Below are 15953 nucleotides of genomic sequence, written 5' to 3' on the forward strand. Positions count from 1 at the left end.
GGAGCTCGGTCTACTCCGCAGCAGCACACACCTCGAGTGCAACACACAGAACACAACACAGAACTCAAGAGAGATGGAGAAGCAGCAGATCAGTGGCAGCAGGGGAGCGACGCTCGTGCTGTCGGACGGGACGCGCTACCGGGGCGTGAGCTTCGGCGCCGAGCGGAGCGTGGGCGGCGAGTGCGTCTTCCAGACGGGCATGGTGGGCTACGTGGAATCGCTCACGGATCCATCGTACCGCGGCCAGCTGCTCGTCTTGTCCTACCCGCTCATCGGCAACTACGGTGCCCCTCCGGAGGATGAGTACGTCCACCTCCTCCCTGACGTGGTTGTTGTTGGAGGATGACGTGTGGCGCGCTTCCCTTTCCGTAGATCATCACCAGCAAGAGAGATGAGATTAAGTGAGATTTTGAATTGGTGCCAAATCTCACGCACAAGATTCTGCCGATTTTTAAGAGTGAATTAAATTGCCTACGATGTGATGGGTCACAGAAGGAAAGGGGAACAGATTCAATCGCAGCGAGTAGCGCATGTAATTTGATTTATTTTCTTGTTTATTTCTTTGTTCTGTGTAGCGCCATCTTCCTCATCTTTCCTCACTGACGAGAACGTTCACGCGCTACGTTTTGCACAACATAGTGTGGACGAGCATGGGCTGTCTCGCTTCATGGAGTCGGACCAGGTGCACATCTCTGCCCTCATCGTGGCCGACTACTCCGCCCACTACAGGTGCCCCCTTGCCTTTCTTCTCTCCTTGTGGAACCCACTTGCTCATTCCGTGTGCGTTGCATTGTGTCGTGTGTGCGTGTGCGTGTGCGTGTGTCGTGCAGCCACTGGAATGCGCAGCAGTCGCTGGGCGATTGGCTGAAGGCGCACAAGGTGCCGGCCATCCACTCGATTGACACCCGAGCGCTGATCAAGAAGATTCGTGAGACGGGCTCCATGCTGGCCAAGATCGTGCTGGACGGCGACGACGAGCAGGCCGTCGAACTCGAGGACCCCAACCAGAGGCACCTCGTCGCCGAGGTCTCGCGCAAGCAGCCGCAGACCTACGGCAGCGGAAGCATCAACGTGGTGGCCGTGGATTGCGGCATGAAGAATAACCAGGTGCGATGCTTCCTCAAGCGCGGCGTCAAGGTCAAGGTCGTGCCGTGGGACTGGCCCCTGCTCGAGGAGAAGGACGCCCACGGCTTCTTCCTCTCCAACGGTACCCAACTGCCAATCTTCATTATGCACCACCAGTTTTTCATCTTGCTGACCATGTGTGTCGTGTGCGTGTCGTGTGCGTGTCGTGTCGTGTCGTGCGATGGTAATGGTTGGTATATGCCAGGTCCTGGCGATCCCACCTTCTGCCAGAAGACCATCGAGAACGTGAGGGCACTCCTGGCGCGCGAGTCGGCGAAGGAGGACCCCATCCCGGTGTTTGGCATCTGCCTGGGCAACCAGATCATGGGCCTCGCCGCCGGTGCCAAGACCTACAAGCTCAAGTTCGGCAACCGGTAATAACTCCACCACCACCACCTCACCTAATGACCCTTTGCTTTGGCTCTGCACCCCGAGCTCACCTTTTCTTATTCATTTCTTCTTCTTTTCTCTCTCGCTTGGCAGTGGCCACAACCAGCCGTGCGTGGACGTCAACACCCAGCGGTGCCACCTGACCTCGCAGAACCACGGATTCGCGATCGACTCGGCCACGCTGCCCGAGGGCTGGCAGGAGCTGTTCTACAACGCCAACGACAAGACCAACGAGGGCATCCAGCACCTCACCCGGCCCTTCTTCAGCTGCCAGTTCCACCCCGAGGCCAAGGGTGGGCCGTGGGACACCGAGTACCTGTTCGACTACTTCCTCGCCAAGATCACCAAGCAGAAGGTCGACCTCCCCATGGCCCGCGCCTCGCCGCCCAAAAACGAGAACGTGCTCAAGGGCAAGCTCCACAAGGTCCTCATCCTCGGCTCCGGCGGTCTCTCCATCGGTACGTCGACGAGCCACATTCATAAACAGTTTTCGTTTTCGTTTTGAAATTGTAATTGTAATTTTTGGTGGCTTGTTGGAATTGCTGCAGGTCAAGCCGGTGAGTTCGACTACAGTGGGTCGCAGGCCATCAAGGCCCTGAAGCAGGAGCACATTCAGACCATCCTCATCAACCCCAACATCGCCACCGTCCAGACTAGCCCCGGCCTGGCCGACAAGGTAACTGGCCACACAGGACACACACGAAACACGACGCTACACACACACGACGCACACTTCTAACAACTGTCCAACCCGCCAGGTCTATTTCCTGCCGGTGACTCCCGAGTTCGTGGTCAAGCTGATCGAATGGGAGCGGCCCGACGGCATCCTCCTCACCTTCGGCGGTCAGACTGCGCTCAACTGCGGTATCGAACTCTACAAGCAGTACGTGCCTCACTTCAGGAATTTGCAGAATGCCTCTGTGTTATGTGGTATACGTGCTCAACATTCCTCGTGTGGCTCGAAAATGACGATGACCACAGGGGCGTGTTTGAGAAGTACAACGTGAGGGTGATGGGTACCCCGCTTGAGGCCATCATCGCCACGGAGGACAGGGAGGTGTTCGCCCAGGAGCTGGTCAAGATCAACGAAAAGATCGCGCCCTCCGTTGCCGCGCGTTCGCTCGACGAGGCCCTGAAGGCCGCCGAAAAGATCGGTAATGACACGACACGACCAACGACACGACACACACTTCGCGCACGGCACTAATGGATACGTTCGGCGGGATTGAACGACAGGTTACCCCGTGGTGGTGCGGGCCGGCTTTGCGCTCGGCGGCTTGGGCTCGGGCTTCGCGAACGACGTCGACGAATTGCGGAAGCTGGCCACGATGGCCTTCGCGCAGTCGGAGCAGGTCCTGGTCGAGAAGTCCCTCAAGGGCTGGAAGGAGATCGAATATGAGGTATTTACTTGACGACATTTTAATATGCTTGTGTGTGTCTGTGTGTGTGTGTGTCTGTGTGTGGTGTGTGGTGCGTGGTGCGTGGTGTGTGGTGCGTGGTGTGTGTGTGGTTCTGTACTAACATGTTTGGAAACTCTCTCTCTCTGTAAAGGTCGTGCGGGATGCGTACGACAACTGCGTGACGGTGTGCAACATGGAGAACTTCGATCCGCTGGGTATCCACACGGGCGAGTCCATTGTGGTTGCGCCCTCGCAGACCCTGTCCGACCAGGACTACTTCATGCTGCGCGACGTGGCCATCCGCGTGGTGCGCCACCTGGGCATCGTGGGCGAGTGCAACATCCAATACGCGCTCAACCCCGACTCGGAGGAGTACTTCATCATCGAGGTAAACGCGCACCAGCCCCTAATGCGTCCTCGCGACAAGCTTCTCAACGTGTGTGGTGTGTGTCGTGCGCCGTTCAGGTGAACGCGCGTCTGTCGCGCAGCAGTGCGTTGGCCAGCAAGGCCACCGGCTACCCGCTGGCCTTCATCGCCGCCAAGCTGGCCCTGGGCGTGCCGCTGCCCTCGCTCCGCAACTCGGTCACCAAGACCACCACCGCCTGCTGGGAGCCCTCGCTCGACTACGTCGTCGTCAAGATGCCCCGCTGGGACCTTCAGAAGTTCCAAAAGGTAAGCGTGGGTCGTGGCATCTATATAAAATTTTATTTCTATTTATTTATATCTTAAAGTATGTTGATATTTATTTATACTGACTTGCGGGATCACCAGGTGGACGGCCAGATTGGCACATCGATGAAGTCTGTGGGCGAGGTGATGGCGATCGGCCGTACGTTCGAGGAGACGATCCAGAAGGCCATTCGCATGGTCAACGGCTCGCAGTGGGACGGCTTCCAGAGCGGCCTCGCGCCCGCGTGCACCGACGCCCTCACCAACCCCTCCTCCAACCGCATCCTCGTCATCGCACAGGCGCTCCACGAAGGTGCGCACCACACACACACACACACACACACACAATAACAATAACAATAACGACTCATCGCTTTGTGTCGGACTGCGAAACCAGGTCTGAGCGTGGAGGAGATTCATCAGCTGACGAAGATCGACCGCTGGTTCCTGCACAAGCTGAAGAGCCTCTCCGACTTCGAGAAGACCCTCCGCCGACTCGACGGCGGGCTCACCTACGACCTGCTCGCCCAGGCCAAGCGTCTGGGCTTCGCCGACAAGCAAATCGCCAAGTTCCTCAACTCCACCGAACTCGTCGTCCGCAAGACGCGCAAGGTGACACACACACACACACACGCACACGCACACACACACACACACGACAACAGCAACAACAACAACGACGACGACGACGACGCATAGGAAACGACACGATATACGACGCAGCGCTAACTGTGTGAAATGTAAACAATTCCAGGAATTCAACATTGTGCCCAGGATCAAGCAGATCGATACGGTGGCTGCCGAATTCCCGGCCTATAACAACTACCTCTACGCCACCTACAACGGTATCGAGGACGACGTTGAGACCCCCGGCAGCGCCGGCGCGGCTGCGGCTGCGGCCGTCGCCCCGGCGGTGGCCCCCACGGGCAAGGCCGACGAGGCCGAGCGGCCCATCATTGTGCTCGGCAGCGGTGCCTACTGCATCGGCAGTTCGGTCGAGTTCGACTACTGCGCTGTGCGGTGCGCGCAGACGCTCAAGAAGCTGGGTGTACGTGTTTCTCCGTGATTTCTCGCTGTTGTGCAACGCAGCGCTAATGTCTGTTGTTGGAACAACCAGAAAACGACGATCATGATCAACTACAACCCGGAGACGGTGTCGACCGACTACGACGAGTGTGACAAGCTCTACTTCGAGGAGCTCTCGTTCGAGCGCGTTGTCGACATCTATGAGAGCGAGCTGGCCGCCGGCGTCGTCGTCTCCATGGGTACGCCTCACACATTCCTACATTCCTGGCTTTTTTAGTTTATTGAATGTCTGAGGAACCATCCTGGAATGTTGCGATGCAGGCGGACAAATTCCGAACAACATGTCGATGGCCCTTGGGCGCCAGGGCGTGCGCATTCTGGGCACGACCCCGGAAATGATCGAGAGCTCGGAGAACCGGTTCAAGTTCTCGCGCATGCTCGACCTCGAGGGCGTCGACCAGCCCAAGTGGAAGGACTGCACCCACCTCGAGGAGACCAAGCGCTTCTGCGCCGAGGTGGGCTACCCGTGCCTGGTCCGGCCGTCGTTCGTGCTCAGCGGCGCCGGCATGACCGTCGTCAACACGCCCACCGAGCTCGAGACCTATCTGAGCCTCGCCAGCGTCATCGACACTGGCAAGGAGCAGCGCGTCGTCATCTCAAAGGTAACACACACACACTACACGCACGACACACACGGCACACACAGCACACACCACAACAACAGTTGGATGCTTATCAATGTGCGTGTGCCGTGCTCAGTTCATCATGAACGCGAAGGAGGTGGACCTGGACGCGGTGGCGCAGGACGGCGAGATCATCGCGCTCGCCATCTCGGAGCACGTCGAGAACGCCGGCGTGCACTCGGGCGACGCGACGCTCATCCTTCCCGCGCAGGACCTCGACCAGGTGACCGTTCGCAAGATCGAGGCCGCCGCGCGCAAGATCGCCAAGCAGCTGCAGGTGTCGGGTCCCTTCAACATGCAGTTCATCGCCAAGGACAACGAGATCAAGGTCATCGAGTGCAACCTGCGCGCGTCCAGGTATGTGTGCATTCCTTGCATTGCTTGGATTCTTTTCTGTTAACTCACCGTGTGTCGCGTGTGCGGTGTGTCGTGTGTCGTGTGTGAAGGTCGTTCCCGTTCGTGTCCAAGACGCTGGGCATCGACTTCATCGAGCTCGCGACGAAGGCCCTGCTCGGCCTCCCGCTCACCCCGCAGCCCCTGCCCAAGGTCAACCACGTGGGCGTCAAGGTCCCTCAGTTCTCGTTCTCGCGGTTGCCGGGCGCCGATCCCGTGATGGGCGTCGAGATGGCCTCCACCGGTGAGGTCGCCTGCTTCGGCAACAACAAATACGAGGTACGCGTTAGTTAGTTCAATGACGATTGGTGTGACAATTAGCTCTATCGGTAGCAACTCACGAACATGATTGTAGGCCTACATGAAGGCGCTGCTGTCGACGGGCTTCAAGCTGCCCAAGAAGAGGAACATCTTCCTCTCGCTGGGTCCCTACAAGGAGAAGCTCGAGTTCCTCGACAGCGCCCAGAAGCTCGTCAACATGGGCTACAACCTGTTCGGCACCGGGTACCAACAGCCTTCTTCGCTTCCAATTCCACTCTCACTGGCGAGAGACTCACACACGCACGCACCACCGCACACGCACGTGACACAGGGGTACGGCCGATTTCCTGAGCGAGCACAGCATCCCGATCAAGGCGCTGAGCTGGGACCAGGAGGCCGAGGAGAGCAACCTCGAGACGCTCTCGGCGCACCTGTCGGCGGCGATGATCGACCTGTGCATCATCCTGCCCTCCAACAACCGCAACCGCCGCCCGGCCTCGTTCATGAGCAAGGGCTACATGGCCCGCCGACTCGCCATCAACTACTCCGTCCCATTGGTACGTTGCAACAACACCTATTCACCTTTCTTTAACGTTTGATTCCTGTTGGTTGGATATATTTGATTGCTGACCAATGTGGGGGGCAATATATAAATATGTTAATATAAATACAGATCACCAACATCAAGTGCGCGAAGCTCTTCATCGAGTGCCTGCGTGTGGTGCCGGCCGATATCCCTATCGGGCTCGTGGACAGCCGCGCCTCGAGCCGTACGGTGATCCTGCCGGGCCTGATCGATGTCCACGTGCACGTGCGCGAGCCTGGCGCGTCGCACAAGGAGGACTGGGACACCTGCACCGCCGCCGCACTCGCCGGTGGTATCACCACGGTACGCGCGACCGCACACGACGCATGCCACACGCGACACGACACGACACAGAACACGGAAATGAACGGTCGAGTGTGTACGTGCTACAGATCTGCGCGATGCCCAACACGAACCCGGAGGTGATCGACGCAGCCTCGATGGATCTGGTGACGGGCATCGCCAAGAGCAAGGCCCGCTGTGACTACGGAATCTACTTTGGCGCCTCGTCCGACAACGCCCACGTCGGACCGCAGTTCGCCAACCAAGCCGTACGCGCGCCCTCTTTCAACCATTTGTTGTAGATGGCACGCGAGCCATCATTAACGATGCCCAACGCAACTCAACAGGTCGCGCTCAAGATGTACCTCAACCAGACCTTCACCCGTCTGCGCTTGGACGACATGAGCACGTGGATGGAGCACTTCACCCATTGGCCCAAGGACCTGCCCATCGTCGTCCACGCTGAAGGTAAGCCCACATTGATTATTCATTTCTATTTATTATTTTTGATAATCATTTCCTTATTGTTCTTCCTATCATTTTATGCCAAGTCTGTGTACTAACCGTGGTATGCTAAAAATGTCAGCGACGACCATGGCGGCGGCCTTGATGGTGGCGACGCTGCACGACCGCGCGCTGCACATCGCCCACGTGTGCCTGAAGGAGGAGCTGGCGGTCATCCGCGCGGCCAAGGAGAAGGGCATCCGCGTGACGTGCGAGGTGTGCCCGCACCACCTCTACCTCGACAAGGAGCACGCCTGCGAGGCCCACCACCTCACCGACGGCCGCCGCGAGGTGCGCCCGCGCCTGGCGACCCAGGTCGACGTCGAGGCCCTGTGGGCCAACATGGACATCATCGACTGCATCGCCACCGACCACGCCCCGCACACCCTGGCCGAGAAGGACGGACCCAACCCGCCGCCCGGCTTCCCCGGCCTTGAGACCGCCCTGCCCCTCATGCTCACCGCCGTCAACCAGGGTACCGCGCACCATGCACATTTGTGTAGACTTGACAGTGTATTAATGTGCACTTCTATATATGTAATAGGACGTATCACGTTGGAAGATGTGATCGCCAAGATGTACACCAACCCCAAGCGCATCTTCAACCTGCCCGATCAGGAGGTATGCAATATATGTACACTGTATAAATATCACGTTAACCAAAGAGTAGCGGTGCGTTGTAGGAGCTGACATTCTTTGAATTTCTGGGTACACAGGACACGTACGTGGTGGTGAACATGGACGACAAGTGGACCGTGCCCAAGGCCATGGCCCACTCTAAGTGCGGCTGGACCCCGTTCGCCGGCATGGAGCTGCAGGGCCGCGTCGTGCGCGTCGTGCTGCGCGGCAAGACCGCCATGCTCGACGGCACCGTCTACTCGCTCCCCGGCGAGGGACGCAACGTATGCGCCGCGGGCGCCGCCCGGCCTCGCCCGGCCGCCGTCTCTGCTGGGCTCTCGGCTACCGCCGCTCCCGTCGTCTCGACCAAGCCCGCCGTCGCCACGCCGTCGCCCGTCGCCCAGCGGCCCCAGATCGCGATCACGCCGCCGGCCATGCGACGCGTGCCGTCGGCTGCCCAACCGGCCCTGGCCGGCGCCGCCGAGCTGCAGCCGCTGGCGCAGGCCCAGCAGCAGCAACCGAAGGCGCTTGCCGAGAGGCGCAACTCGGCGCTGTCGCAGGAGATCTTCACCCACAGCGGCGCCCTGCCTCCGCGCTTCACCGCCAAGCACGTGACGTCGGTCAAGCAGTTCACTCGCGACGACCTCCGTTACCTCTTCTCCGTCGCCCACGACATGCGGTACGCGCGCTGCTCTCTGCGTCTTTTACACGCATTCTCAAAATTCTTCATCTTTTCCTTTCGCATTTTCTCATTTCTATTTCTTCCTTTCTCTGTGCAGGATGATGGTGAAGAAGACAGGATCGTGGGACCTGCTCAAGGGCAAGGTGCTGGCCAACGTGTTCTACGAGCCGTCGACCCGCACCTCGTCGTCGTTCCATGCGGCCATGCTGCGTCTGGGCGGCACGGTGATCTCGGTCAACGAGAGCTCGTCGTCGGTGGCCAAGGGCGAGTCCCTGCCCGACACTATCCGCACCCTCGAGTGCTACTCGGACCTCATCGTGCTCCGCCACCCGCAGGCCGGCGCCGCCCAACTCGCCGCCTCCCACGCGCGCGTGCCCATCATCAACGCCGGCGATGGCATCGGCGAACACCCCACCCAGGTACTTTACCATTCGACACGACACACACGATACACACCCACCGCACACGCACACGTCTGACGCAACACGCAACGCGTGTGTGTGCAGGCTCTGCTCGATGCGTTCACGATTCGTGAGGAGCTGGGCACGATCAACGGGCTGCGCATCACGATGGTGGGCGACCTCAAGAACGGCCGCACCGTGCACTCGCTCGTGCACCTCCTCTCGCTCTACAGCATCGCCCAGCTCAACTACGTCTCGCCCGAGTCCCTCAAGATGCCCTCCGCCATCCTCGACGAGCTCGACAAGAAGGTTCGCTCCAACAACGAAACAACACGACACACACACACACAACGTACACACACAACAAATGTGAAATCTGATCGTGTTACGTCGTGTGTCGTGCGCGTTGTGTCTCGAGCAGGGCATTCCGCAGAGGGAGTGCAGGTCGCTGGAGGAGGCGCTGCCCCACACCGACGTGCTCTACGTGACGCGCATCCAAAAGGAGCGATTCGCCAGCGAGGAGGAGTACCTCGCCGTCAAGGGTACACCCCACACACAACATACCAGCGTGCCCACCAACATTCCGCTGCGGCTCACCGAAAACGATTGGTTTTGCCCTTCATCGCGCAGGCACGTACGTGGTCACACCCGAGATGCTGTCGCACGCCAAGAGCAACATGGTCGTCATGCACCCCCTCCCGCGCGTCGACGAAATCAGCCCCGAGATCGACAGGTGCGCGCCTCTCCCTCTGTTGTTGACGACGATGAAGATGACGATGACTCTTTTTATACTCACCTTGCCTCATCTTCGCATCTCTGCAGCGATCCCCGCGCGGCGTACTTCCGACAGATGGAGAACGGGATGTACATTCGCATGGCCCTCCTTGCCACCATCCTCAACTCCAACTTCTCTTCCTAATCCTACTCGAGTACACCCCCAAACAAAACAAAACAAACAAAACAAACCACAATGGTGGAATAAATCCTTTTTTTTCCAGCTTCGTGTGGGTTGCATCAAGGTAGAACGCGATGCTGAGACAACGTGCTGAGAGGAATTTGATGAGTGTGGTGAGAGCACGTGTGGCTTTCTAGAGCAGGAGACCGGCGGCGTTGGCGAGCGGGTCGGCGCCCACCTGCTCGGCGGCGGCCATGGCCGGGTGGGCAGCGGGCTCGCTGCTGGGCTGCGCCACATGCTTCTTGGGGATCGAGTAGTAGGAGTGCTCCTTCAACCACCTACCCACAACACATATGCGGACGTGGTTGATGATTGAGAAAGAGGCCCCTTTGGCCATTAGAAGAAGAGAAAGAGCAGAGAGCAGAGAACGAACCTGTAGAGGTCGTCGGCCTCGCGGGTCAGCCAGTAGCCGAGGGGCGAGGCGGGCTTCTTTTCGGAGCTGCGGCATCCCTTGTAGAGGGCTATGGTCGGGTAGCCCGACACCACGCCCATCGGACACTCGTTTTCTGCACCGCGGTCGAGTTGGTGATGATGTGAGGTCTTAAGGAGTGATGTTGACCTTTAATTTTTTCACTAAACATGCATGACAACGTACCGGAACAGTCGATCTTGGCGACGATCAGGGAAGAGACGTGGCTCACCATGTCCAGCAGCTTGGGCATCTCCACGTCCAGGAACTCCCTGACCATGACCACCACCTGTCGTTGGCCCCATAGGAAAACGCCATCATGTTCATTGGGGTAGCGCACGTACTTGGAGTAGGGGCACGAGGGACCGTAGAAGAGGACGATCACGTCCTTGGACCACTCCTGCGTCACCTGCTTGAAGTTGTCTGTGTTGAGGGTGTACAGCGTTCCCGGCTTGTTCTCCTATTGTTGTTGTTGTCGTTATCGTTGTAGCCGTGGTGATGTCAGGTTCTCCACTGACAACAAGTCTGGTGGTCGGAGGCAGAGCGCACCACGGCACCTCCGGTGCGGCGGTAGGGCTTGAGCCGGCCGTCCTCCCACTTGCTCAGCCACTCCTTGAGCGCCGCCAGGCTGAGCTCACCGTCGAACTTGTACCTGTCATGATATTATTATAAATATTATTTCGTTGTTTCGGGGCAGTGTTGCATGGCAGATCAATAATGAGACATGTAACCGTGGCGGGCAAGGCGTGTAGGTACGAGGTGGCCAGGTCTTGGAGGACAACTAAGGGCAGGGGGATCTGCAGGGTGGTGGGGTTGTGGAACTTGACGTGCAGCTCGGGGAAGTGGCCAACGTGGCCCACGGCATAGCTGAAGGACTTGTTGCGCCCCCGGGCGTCGGCAATGGCGTCCCACCGGCGCAGGAAGTAGTTCTCCCACGTATGCTCCTCGTCGAGGGTCATATTGATCAGGGCGTAGAGCAGGGTGCTATTGTGGGTTTGGTGGAGGCTCTGTGTGTTGTGTTGTTTGGGCCAGATGTGATAACAATGAGCTCCCATTGGTCCGTCAACTGGGCACTATAGTGGGACGTGCGTACGGTCATGATCCCCACCTCGGCCATGGGGTACTTGGCTCGGTTGGTGCTGATATGGGTCGCCAGGGCCTCTGTGTAACGCAATATGATGTCACCTTCGGCTACTCATGCATAAGTCAAAGTGGCATTAGCGCACCGGCGTTGAATTCATCGACTTCGTAGGGCACCACACTGTCGCCGCCGTCGGTAATGATGAAGAGAGCGGGGGTCTTCTTGACCTTGAACATCTTCTTCAGCTGTGGGCTGGTACTGCGGCCCACCGTCAGGCCGTGCTCGGCCATGGGCACTTGCGAGATGAACTGCAGGAACACGTGTCGTAATGCTGTTGGTGGGACGAAACAAGAACAACCATCATGAAGAACATCATTAGCATTGTGCTGCTACGCACGTCGGTGAGCATGGAGGTGAGCTCCTTGTCGCCCGGCGTGGAGAATCCAAGCAGCACCACCTGGTTTCTGTTGAGAGACAAGTGAGGAGTTTGCGACTACGTGGGCCAAGTTGGAAGAAGCAAGAAGAAGGCAGTACTGTACCGGCGGAGGATGAGATCGAGGTTGTGTTCATTGACGTCGGTGATGGAGAGTCGCCTCTTGGCCTTGCCCTCCCTCGACACCTTGGTTGGATTGCCGCGCGCGTCGAACACTACATCTTCCTTTCTCCTGGCTGCTTCGGCAGATTCGAGGCAGGCCAACACAACGACAGCTACCGCCAAGAGAACCAGAAGCGTCATGTGCGTCTTCATCTTCATGTTCAGCGGCTGCTGGTTCAAGTGCAGCCCTGGGGGTTACGTCACAGGACTGTCGCTTTTAGGTAGAAAAGAAATAGAACAAGAATTGTGCGGGAAGAGAGGAAAATCAGAAAACGCGGGAGTTTGAGATTATTCAATTTGCAACGTTGGGACCCAAATGCCCGATGGCAGGGCGTGGTTTGAGATGTGCACGATGCGGGAGCTACAACCTGACGCAAGATGAAGAGGGCTTTTACGTTTGTGATGAATGTTACACACAATCGCAGGTATTTTTTTCCCAATTAGATGCATTCGTCAGTACTCGGGCTCTGGCACTGAATCAATTTTGTGATGGTGCAGGACTACGTGCAACAAGAGCTGGACTCATATGACACCTACACCAACTCCGTACGAAGGAGGGTCACCGTACACGGCACGGAAGAGGGAGACGCACGCCCAGCAAAACGCCCGTTGATTGTCCCCACCCGTGCGTAGCTGCCACGCCACCTGGTTGTGCTGAGGTGCTACACGTCGCTTAACACTCACATGCAATCTATGTATATGTATATGTATATGTATATGTCTCTACGTAGAGAAAGAGGAGCAGGAGGTAAGACTCGAAGACGCCTACCCAGGAGCCGAGGGCACGTACCTCGACTACTTCCAAGACCTGCTACTTCGCCAGGTACGTAGAAGACGAAGAAGACCCCTAGAAGTCGAGAAGCGTACGACGACGGCTGATGCTGATGATGATGATGGTGATGGCATGCTACGCGACCAAGGTGGAGGCGCTGGTATCCGAGTGCGGCGTCAGTCCGCTGTTGCCGGGCGTGGTGCGCAAGCTGTGGTTCCGCTACCTCACCACGCGCGAGGGCCAGGTCGCCAACAACGAAGCCTATCGAAGCCGGCTCGCCAACCGCAGTTCGACACCCCATCACCACCTTTGTCGTGCGCTATACTCGACTAACTTGCGTTTGTCTGGCGTGCGTGCGGTGCGTGCGGTGCGTGGCCCTCTGGCTCTTACTTTTTAGCGGCCAAGGCGAAGGCGAAGAGGAAGAAGGGGGTGGAGGGGGTGGAGGCGGAACCCAGCCAGGGTGATGCGGTGACGGAGCAGGACCTGGAGCAGAGCAAGACGTGGCTCGACGAGATGGGCCTCACCTCGCTCCTCTCCCCGTCGCCCTCCCAGCAAGACGAGAACGCGTGGCTCGTCGGCCAGGACAACGACGACGACGACAACAACAACGACAAAGGTCTGCAGAAGGAGGAGGAGAAGCCCGCGAAACCGGGGCGGAAGCGGAAACGCGAAGGCGACGGTGATTACGAGCCCGACGAGAAGAAGGAGAGACGACGTAAGGAGGGGACGAAATCCATGCAATCGCACGTACGTGACACACACACACACACACACAACACGTGTTTGGCTAACACGGACAACCCAACGCGCGTGTGTCGTGATGGTTGGCGCGTCGTCGATGACATGTCCAACAGGTTAAGCGGGCAAGGCTAGAAAACGGCGAAGAGGAGGATGAGGAAGAAGGCAAGGCGAACAAGAAGAAACCGAAGACGGCCGGCGAGTGGAAGCGCACCATCGAGACCGCAGACGCGCTGCCGCAGGTGACCGCCACGCTGACCTTCAACTATGTGGCCTGCAACATCCTCCAGGAACCCGTCGTCGCCCACGACTTGATTCGGTGAGGTTGCCACGCGTCATGCGCGTACCACATGACACGCACGACCTGACATGCACGACACACAGCGCACGGCGTAGACTGACGTAAGACTTGCGCAGGTGGGTTCGAAGCGGGCGTCTGCCGTACGAGGAGGTCTACAGCCTGAAGGACTTCAAGGACGCTCAGTCCTTTGAAGTGCGACCCCTGGTACCAGCCCTATCTCTTTCGTTCTTTTTAACGTTTCTCTGACCGTGCTCGGATGATGGCCTCAGCACCCAGTCACGCAGGACAAGCTGGAGTACCAGGCCTACAATCTCATCAACTACTTCGGCATCGAGCAGGAGGTACCATCATACCACGCTCTCTGTCCATTGCGTACACCCCCGTGTAACCACGACACGACACCCAACACGCGATCCGCGACGCCTTTGCGCGACGGTGCAGGCACCACCTCCCTTCTATCCCACGCTCTGTCGGTTCGTCGAGGAGCTGCACCTGCCGCCGTCCCTCGGCCTCTTCATCCACCACATCTTCCAGCGTACGTTGCCCTCTGCTTTATCTATGCTTGAATCATAGAGAGCCGCTCACAAACGGCCAACCATATCAAGTCGCGAGTGAGAAGAAAGAGGAGAGGGTCATGAAGTTGCTCTACGGCCGATCAAACGGTATGTAAACAAAATAGAGGAATATGTTTGGAACATTAACATACGCTTGGTTCGACATGCCGCTACATTATTACATGCTCAAGCTTGACGCACGCATCACTCACAGATGGGCCGCACTACATGGAGCGCGCGCTGGGGGCGATCCTGGTTGCGCTCAAGCTGGTCTACGGCAGCGGCGACGAGCCGGCCCATCCGCACGACCAGTACCGGGCGTTCGTCTTCCGCCAGAGCACCGCCACGCGCGGCCGGCCACGCACGAGAGGCCCCGCTGCTGCCGTGGACCCGTGGTACGCCCTGCCGGGCCCGGCCGCCGGCACGCTGCTCAACGAGATGCCGCCCTTCGACGCGTGGAAGCACCGCATGCGCAACCTCGTCTTCGGGCCTCTTCCGCGCGGCCAGATTCCCTACTTCCCCAGGTGAGCGTCACAGCCTCGTCGTCTATCGCCGTCTTCATCGTCATCACGATCTCACACAGGTGTGTGCGGTGGCGCGTGCGTGTGCGTGCGTGCGTGCGGTGGCGCGTGTGTGCGTGTGTGCGTGTGTGCGTGTAGTGATTTCTGGCGGATGGGGCCGCATAACCTGAAAGACTACGTCGCCTACACCCAGGCCCTCTGGGGACTCGAGCCGCCAACACGTGCGTGTGCCTCACATTCCATTGCTCACATATTCCAACATATATTGATCTATGCACATATCAAACATTTATTGATCTCTCACACGCTCTGCTCTCTTTCGACCTGCCCACCGCCGTCTAGATCTGAAGCCCGTGGTGCAGCAGCTGCAGGCCAGCTACGCGGACCGCGAAGAGAAGGCCGAAGACGACGACAAGGAGGAGGAGGAGGAGGAAGGCGAGACCGCGCAACGCCCCAGCCATCGACGATCGCCCTCCGCCGGCACCGGCGCCGAAGAGCCGTCAACGGCCAGTCAGGCTGCGCAGCCCTCGCCCACCCCGCCCGTGCTGCCGGCCAGCGAGTATGTGACCTACTACTCCGGTGCGGCCACCACCACCACACGCGCGACACGGCCTTGCCAGCTGTTGAGTGACCAGTACGCTTGGGGGGGGGAGGCGTACAGGGATTGTGCGCACCACCGAGGACTGGCAGCGCGCCGGCCTCCACCCCAACTACCGCACCATCGTGGAGCTGGTGGCTGCCTTCTACGAACAGTACGTTAAACATACAGGCACTCTACGACTCACGCCCCAGGAAGAAGTCCCTCCCACCTGTGTTGCCAATTCTCACACACGACACACACACGACACACACACGACACACACACGACACACACACGACACGCCGCCCAACAACAGGCGACCGCACAATCTGCACAATGTGGCGGTCACCCTCGAGGGCGTCATGGGCCTGCGCGCGAAAAAAAGAAGATAAAGAACGAAGGCCAAAGCACTCAGTCGCGTGTATAG

The 15953-nt window shown here is 58.6% G+C and overlaps 3 protein-coding genes across 3 annotated transcripts; 2 read left to right on the top strand and 1 right to left on the bottom strand.

Annotated features, from left to right (window-relative positions):
• Positions 1-73: 73 nt before the first annotated feature.
• On the top strand, positions 74-9939 carry ACA1_267180 (carbamoylphosphate synthase, large subunit; the record flags this gene model as incomplete). The annotated part of the gene is made up of 31 exons (XM_004341497.1): positions 74-303; positions 640-729; positions 831-1207; positions 1331-1499; positions 1609-1973; positions 2064-2191; positions 2274-2398; positions 2497-2669; positions 2752-2915; positions 3067-3351; positions 3381-3587; positions 3687-3897; positions 3982-4196; positions 4339-4632; positions 4702-4849; positions 4932-5272; positions 5370-5650; positions 5740-5965; positions 6042-6190; positions 6279-6504; positions 6621-6836; positions 6926-7084; positions 7163-7283; positions 7402-7794; positions 7864-7940; positions 8036-8616; positions 8717-9038; positions 9126-9329; positions 9442-9562; positions 9651-9753; positions 9843-9939. The coding sequence occupies 31 exons, from the start codon at positions 74-76 to the stop codon at positions 9937-9939; spliced, it is 6798 nt and encodes a 2265-aa protein (XP_004341545.1).
• Positions 9940-10108: 169 nt separating this feature from the next.
• On the bottom strand, positions 10109-12213 carry ACA1_267190 (thioredoxin domain containing protein; the record flags this gene model as incomplete). Its single annotated transcript, XM_004341498.1, has 10 exons — positions 10109-10253; positions 10349-10481; positions 10571-10673; positions 10725-10844; positions 10934-11036; positions 11141-11391; positions 11478-11569; positions 11611-11773; positions 11863-11929; positions 12005-12213. 10 exons carry the CDS (start codon positions 12211-12213, stop codon positions 10109-10111), a joined length of 1386 nt encoding a protein of 461 aa, XP_004341546.1.
• Positions 12214-12953: 740 nt separating this feature from the next.
• Positions 12954-15918, top strand: ACA1_267200 (uncharacterized protein; the record flags this gene model as incomplete). The annotated part of the gene is made up of 12 exons (XM_004341499.1): positions 12954-13119; positions 13230-13579; positions 13687-13889; positions 13988-14075; positions 14156-14212; positions 14313-14406; positions 14447-14533; positions 14640-14949; positions 15085-15167; positions 15289-15525; positions 15608-15698; positions 15843-15918. The coding sequence occupies 12 exons, from the start codon at positions 12954-12956 to the stop codon at positions 15916-15918; spliced, it is 1842 nt and encodes a 613-aa protein (XP_004341547.1).
• Between the last annotated feature and the right edge of the window lie 35 nt (positions 15919-15953).

This window comes from Acanthamoeba castellanii (genome assembly GCF_000313135.1).
Source record: "Acanthamoeba castellanii str. Neff unplaced genomic scaffold scf7180000084770, whole genome shotgun sequence".
In the NCBI taxonomy this organism is placed as follows: domain Eukaryota; phylum Discosea; order Longamoebia; family Acanthamoebidae; genus Acanthamoeba; species Acanthamoeba castellanii.